The following is a 7,079-nucleotide window of genomic DNA, read 5'->3' as shown; positions in this document are numbered from 1 at the left end:
CAGTCACAAATGCAATCTTTACAGTTCATTCTTGCATAGCAGATTTGCATTTTCGTGAGCTTTACTCGTGCCGAAAATTTCATCTGGCACGGTGGTGTAGACGAGTGGTGAAAACAAGTCATTTTCCCTTTATAAAATAACCCATTTTAAAAATGATTCTTTTTAGAAGGGAAATATCGTTTGGGATGAGGCTTTCCCCCGTTGTTTTAAAGTTGTAAGTTCATACGCTATTTAAAAAATATTTTTGGATAATAATTTTATTCCCATGAACATATATCATTTGAGGAAAAACCTTTTTAAATATGAATAATAGGGCAAATATGCAAAAAAAATATTGACATTTTGCGGTTCGGACCAAATATCCCCTCAAAACCCCCCCAATGGCGTAAGAGGCGGTCCTGGGGGAACCCCGCCATGGCTGTAAGGGAAACCCTCGTTACGGCCCCTAGGGGAGATCCCTCAGGGGGATATTGGGGTCAAACCACAACATTGAAGATATTTTAACCCCCGTTGTCTAGCTTTTGAAATTGTTGACGTTTCTTTGTGTTATAAATTGCAAGTACTAAATTACATGTTTTGCTAACACTTAAATCTGTGCACAATGGAGTAAATTGTATTTTTGAAGATCTGCAGAAGTTTAGATTGTGAAGCACGCACCCAAGTTTCACGACTTGTAGATAGCAACAAGAGCAGACTGTAAGACAGTGCGTTTCACTATTTTAAGAGCACAGCAGTATGTTAAGAGGCATAAACTCTATATAAAAGGTAACTCAGAATTACAAGACCTGTGCCCATCATGTTAGATAATCAAAGAGAACAAGTGGGTGATGTTTCAACCAATATTGTTCAGTAGTTTTGGAGATACCAACATGCACGAAAAAAAACTCTTCCAATATGAAATAATCACATTACAGTATTTAATTAATGCCAAAAAGCAATTTTTTTTTTATTTAATTTTCCGGTGGTGGTTGGGGGGGGGGGATTTAACGGCACAGCAACAGTATTGGTCATATATAGGCTACTATCCAGCTTTCCTGGTGGAGGAAGTGCCCTCTTATGAATTAATTCAGTCACAAACAGGCACCCAAATAGAACCACCAAAGTTCTGTAAGCTATCCTCATATGAAAGAACTGGAAGATGCTTGTGCAGATCTAACATACAGGAGTGAGAAGCAAGTAGTTTGAAGTCACTGACCTAATCACTTGGCCACGGATACTCCATAATAAGACTTTTTATGCGTTATTTGATACTTGAAGGTCTTGTTATAGGCAAAAAAACAAAATAGAATAGCTCATTACAGGATGTTATTTTTTTTTACAGGAATAACAAACTACTAGTTGTATATTTACTGTTTTAATTCACATTTTCATGAATATACACAGAAATAAACATGAAATTCAATGCCATAAGATGTGATCTAGTAAGTATTGTTTTATTTTATCATATAATAAATATTGTATGGTCACTATCAGAAATATCATCATGTCTGTTAATCTGTGACCAGTTGTATTAAGTTAAAGGGTAATAATAACTTACTGTTATAAAGGGAGGTTTTTTTTTTCTAAATTCTGAACAACTCTAATCATAACTTGTTTAGGATTTTACTGAAAAATGGACAGTGTTTTTCAGCTTCATTCAATCTTTAAGTTTGCAGTAATCTAATATCAAGGTCAACACTCAAGTACTGTTTAGATTTATGAAAAAAAATCTCAAAAAACATCACATCTAATCAGTGTTGACTTACAGTCCAATTCATTATATATCATACAAAGAAATTTACAAAATTTCCACCTTCAAGTTGATGACAAGAAACTATTTACAAATGTTTTATTTAATGTTAACAGTGATTATATAATGATTGCAATTTAATTAGTCCCTATGTTTGCTTTTCTTTGATTTTCGCCGCTGTCTCCCTGAACTTCGTGACCTTGACCTTCTATGCTGAGATCTTGACCTTGATCTTGATCTACGTGACCTTTTAGGACTGAAATAATAAAATTTTCATAGTTAATATTCATTCATTGTCTCACAGCAAATCTGAACTGAAACCAATACAATACAATAATGCACTCAAAAGTTAACGTCTTATTTCCTAATTTCTAATGTCACAGGGTGTGAAAATGTGCAGCCTGACCAGGACTCGAAACTCGGGACCCTCAGAATACCATTCCGCAGCTCTACCACCTTGAACTATCTGACCTTACACATCTTCTCCCCTAAATAGTGAACAGTTCTAAACAGTGACACTAATTTGACAATTAAATGGTTTATGATTTTAACACTGTTCTTACAGATGATGAGATCTTATGTTATTTATAACAGTCAAATTATCTATAAAATCAAGTCCTTTATATCAGAACAAGGCTATATTCAACAAAACTTGATCAATATTTTGTTATTATTGTATGGAAACAAACCTTTTATTTCTCTTTCTTTTTGGACTATCATCATAATGATGTTTATCATCGTAACGTGGAGATCCTGATCTGTGACGTTTACGTAGCTTCTCTGTTTAGGTGAATTCATTATACTCCTGTTTAATAGTCCAATTTATCAATTAATTACATTCAGTCTGTATAGCCTCATAACTTCCTTTCCCACAACGGCAATATCAATATATATATTAGTACATAAAGGATATTGAATGAAGTGTAGCTTCAGTACTGAATTTATTAAACAAGTTAAATAAAAGGGTTAGGGCAGGGCACCCTCAATTAAAAAAGGGTTTTAAAAAATTAAGTTTTTAAACCTACACAAATATAGTTTTTTCCTTTTTTATCACATACCAAAAAAGAGCCATTTTTTTAAATTTTAAATTTTTTCTTTTTTTATTAAAATTGCCCACGCCAATGATATTTTTTTAACATTTAGGGGCATTTTTAAAACGCTATGTTTTATAACGCAAGTGATGCCCACATCAAAAATCAGTAAAAACTTTGGAATTAAAGCGCCCGGGCAAGGGAAAACAAAAAAAAACGGTGTTTAAATTTGAAACGGTCCCTTAAGAAAAGTCAGAAAATAAAATATAAAATAAAATTTATAAATGAAAATCTTTTTTTTTTTCCCGAGGGGGTTTGGGTTTTTTAAAATTTCCCCAATTTTTATATAATAAATGTTGAATACGCTCCGATAATGGCCTAAACGGATGCAAATGTAAAAATAACGTTCTGAAATATTTATTGACAAAACAGTTTTGATCCATTACGTACATGTTTGACATTTTTTCCCAGAATTTTTTAACTTCTCCGTTGTTTTTCCTTGTCTCCAACACGAAAACCCTTTTAGTGAATAATGTTTTCTGTTGTGTGCATTTTTTCATTTGAAATAAACAAACTACAATGTATTTGTTACGATTAATTTAATGGCTGATCAAGTTCAAGGTCAATTCAATGCAGTCTAAATGTCAACAAGCGAAGCGTATACACCATCTCAGTATGGGACGGAGCGTTGCATTGTTTATCCCGATATTATTGGATAATACACGTCACGCGTATACTTAACTTCATTTGCGTACGCAAAAACGGTTGGGAAAATAGAGTTTTTAAACACTTTTAAATTGTTGTCTTTTGATTGTTTTGCCCCACTTGTGACATAACGAGGTGGCGTTTTTCCAAAAAACAAAATTTTACTTGAAAGGAAAAAAGTGGTCGTTTAATTTGAAAAGATTGATGTCTTTTTAAGGGTGAAAATTAGCGGTCCCCCGGGTTTTTCGCGTTTGAGCCAAAAGTGGCCTTTAATACATTAAAGAAATAGAGAGAAAAATGATCGGGGGGGAATTTAAATTTGGTCTTTTTAAGACAAAGTCGTTTAAAATACTGATTCGGGCACTAAAAAAATTTGGGAAATTTGCGGGGGAAAGAAAATTTTCCCATTTTTAGGGATTTTGTAAGAAAGGCAAGGTTGGGGATAAAAAAATTAAAATTGCATTGTTTTTTGATTACAACACCCCAAATAATTCTACAAAAGCAATATCAACATATATCTACATATATGTAAATGATGCTAAATAAATGGTAAAACAAAGTAACTAAGTAATTTTTGTCACAACAGAGTTACATACATAAGCAAATATTTTTTTTAATAATCACCGAGTTATCTTCCTTACCTTGTCAAATTTATAATCAAAGAGTTACCTACCTTAGCTAGTAATTTTTTCCTATGATGTTCTATTTGTTGAGACATTGACATTCCAGGTTTACGACTTCTTTTCCCTGCCTCAAGTTCATCTTGATATTTCATGACTTTAACCTGCAGCAAATTTATCATACGTATATCAACACAATATATCCATCATAACTAAAACACTATATTCTATGCACTTCCACCTTTTTCTTTTCATTTTTTGTTTGGTTTTACAGTATAGGTCATATGGCAACTTTTCCAGCTTTACTGGTGGAGGAAGACCTCAAGTGCCCTTTGGCTAGCTTCCTCACATAAAAGAATCTTAAGTCCCTGTTGAAATTCAAACCCACAGCAGTGAGGGGCAAGTGAACTGAAGTGAACATCCTAACCACGGATGCCCCCAATTCCACTTGATGTAAAGTTACTTAACCACACAAAATAAAACATATTATAGTGCACAAAAAGCCAAATCTTTAATGATTTAAAATTTCTGGGAACAATAAACACACGTTTATACAGAACATAAATGACATAATAATGCAAAGTTATCACACTAGTGTATTCTTGTTCTTATTTAAAGGCACTCTACGACACTTAAATGCACTCCTATGCCATCATTCATGTGACAAAGTAGAATGTAGAAGCCTATTCTCAAAACATCTAAAAATGAAAAAAGGATAAAATTTCTGTCTTCTGTCCTATCAACTCCAAAGTTTACATACCTCTATTTCGCGTAACTTTCTCCGTCTCTCTTCAGTCATCTCCACCTGATGATGTTGTCTAGGTGTACCGTACGAGTCCTGCGGCGATCTATCATCTTGATAAATCATCAGTCTGACATCTCCTGACCGTCTAGGTTATCATCATCTATTGGTCTGTAAAAACAACAACAACAGTCACATTTCTAGTGCCCTACCATGTATTATTTTACATAAAAGACAGCACTTCAGTAGAACCATCAACCCTTTTATATCCAGATTAAGCTTCTTTTCCTTACAGTGTGTCATGTTACTAACTAGGGAAGAAATTGTGCAAGAAGCAAAGTAGTTCAGTCAATAGAGCTGCAAAACGGTATTCCAAGGGTCCTGGGTTCAAGTCCTGGTCAGGCTGCACATTGTGACAAGTGTTTGAACCTGTAGCTAAATGTGGGTCTATAAATTTAAAACCCAATCACTTTTAACACTGACACAAAAACCTTGGGCCACTAAACCCCCCTTTAAAATTTTTTTAATTTTTAAATTTGGCCTTTGGGGCCCTTTTATGTTATTTTAAATTTTTTCTTTAAGACATACAAAAATTTTTAAAACCTTCAGTTGGCAACTCCCTTTTTTAATATTTTTAAATGGAAGAGACCCTCACAAATATTTTAACTTAGTTCCCCCAAAAAAATTCCCCACAAAATATTTTAATATTTTTAATTACTGCCCTTTTAAAGGAATTTTCAAAATTTGGTTTATTTTTTCCTCTTAAAACCAAGTAAAATTCCCATTTTGATGTTGTATGCTAAAAAATGAAAGAAGATTTTCACCCCCGTGTTTCAACATATTCGTTCCCCTCCCCTTGGGGAATTTAGGCCCTAAGACCATAAAATATTTTTTTAGAAACTTGCCCCCATCCCCTTTCTTTTCTGAACATAAACCATTTCAGCCTAATTTAAAAGGAAAATTTTCAATTTATTTACTGACCTGAATTTAGTGGAGAAGTGCAGCCCATGATCAGTGAACAGATCTTGCACTGGTTACAATTGGGTTATATATGGTTGCCAGCTAGCATTATTATCATGTTTTATTTTCAGATTTGGTTTAAAAATTATTAACTGAAGTTTTCATGGTTTTTATTCTTGAAAGCCTCTAATATTCCCGTTTCTGCTATTACTGTTTTCCCACTTAGATTTTTGTAAACTTTGTGGCGAGGATTTGGCTTTCCCGGTTTTTTGCTGGGTTTTTGCTAGGGCTGAAAGAAGGGCATTACCATTCTAAAATCTGAACATGGTTCCCCTCTGTAAGAACAAACCACAGATATAATAAATAATTACTAATAACCTGGTAAATTATATCCATTGGAAAATCAAAATGTCAATGTGAACATTGCAATCAAAAAACAAAGTTCTCACTTATCAGATTATTCAGTTCATACATTTAATACTAAGTTTTTTGGGCAATTTCAACAAATAAACTTTTTTTTTTATTAAAGTGACATTATGTTCATTTTTTTCATTGTCAAGTTGAGCTGAATTGACTATATATTTCAAAGGATTAACCATTGTTATGTTGATTTACAAACAGTTGATATTGACAAAAATATTAGAATAAAATAAAAATCTGCCTAAAGTACAGTATAAAAAGCCTGCCCCACTCTTTTTATAAATTGAAAAAACCTCTTCAATAATATAGGTCTCCTCATTTCAACAAACTCAGATATAAAATATAAACGATAAGATTTCTCTTTCCCTTCAAAACTCATCCAATCACAGACTCCACTTAAATCACCAACTAAGATCACTAACTTATCAAATCAAAGTTCAACTAGGCAATAACACACTGCATGTTTCTGATGAACAGCAACATGTTTAACAGTTATAATACATATATACTCACAAGGTGCACCATCTAAATCATCTTGTATAGGGGCACCGTCAAAATCATCATCTCTCGCTCTCTTTATTATGGCAGGTTCTTCAAACGGCAGCCCGTCGACGTCCGGGTCAGCTAGAGGGATTCCGTCCAGATCGTGTTTCACTTCAACCTTAGGTGAAGACACGCCCACAAGCTATAATGAAATAAAATAATTAAAATATAAACATCTGTTACAGGTAAATCTTTTTTTTTATTTTAGTATTTTAATTTAACTTTATATTTTGAAAAGTTAATATGTAACTGGTAGCAAACAGTGATCATAGTGACTGTAAAAGTATTAATTTCCATGCTGAACTAATTTTACTGAATTTTGTTACTAT

At 33.2% G+C, this 7,079-nt stretch overlaps 1 protein-coding gene across 1 annotated transcript in view; it reads right to left on the bottom strand.

Annotated features, from left to right (window-relative positions):
* Positions 1–1,335: 1,335 nt before the first annotated feature.
* The window catches only part of LOC132742851 (U2 snRNP-associated SURP motif-containing protein-like), a 42,136-nt gene continuing 36,392 nt past the window's right edge, over positions 1,336–7,079 (bottom strand). The window contains exons 19-25 of the mRNA XM_060731343.1: positions 6,721–6,892; positions 6,010–6,076; positions 4,846–4,975; positions 4,107–4,249; positions 3,125–3,138; positions 2,419–2,509; positions 1,336–1,985 (exon numbers count right to left, since the gene is read on the bottom strand). Coding sequence (XP_060587326.1) covers positions 1,871–1,985; positions 2,419–2,509; positions 3,125–3,138; positions 4,107–4,249; positions 4,846–4,975; positions 6,010–6,076; positions 6,721–6,892 — 732 coding nt within the window. The 3' untranslated portion in view covers positions 1,336–1,870. The remainder of the gene's footprint in view (positions 1,986–2,418; positions 2,510–3,124; positions 3,139–4,106; positions 4,250–4,845; positions 4,976–6,009; positions 6,077–6,720; positions 6,893–7,079) is intronic.

The sequence above is a fragment of the Ruditapes philippinarum genome, unplaced genomic scaffold, assembly GCF_026571515.1.
Source record: "Ruditapes philippinarum isolate M1 unplaced genomic scaffold, ASM2657151v2 ctg1334_1_1_1_1, whole genome shotgun sequence".
Lineage (NCBI taxonomy): Eukaryota > Metazoa > Mollusca > Bivalvia > Venerida > Veneridae > Ruditapes > Ruditapes philippinarum.
The sequence above is the reverse complement of the archived record's forward strand: the minus strand, read 5'-3'. Positions and strand labels throughout refer to the sequence as shown.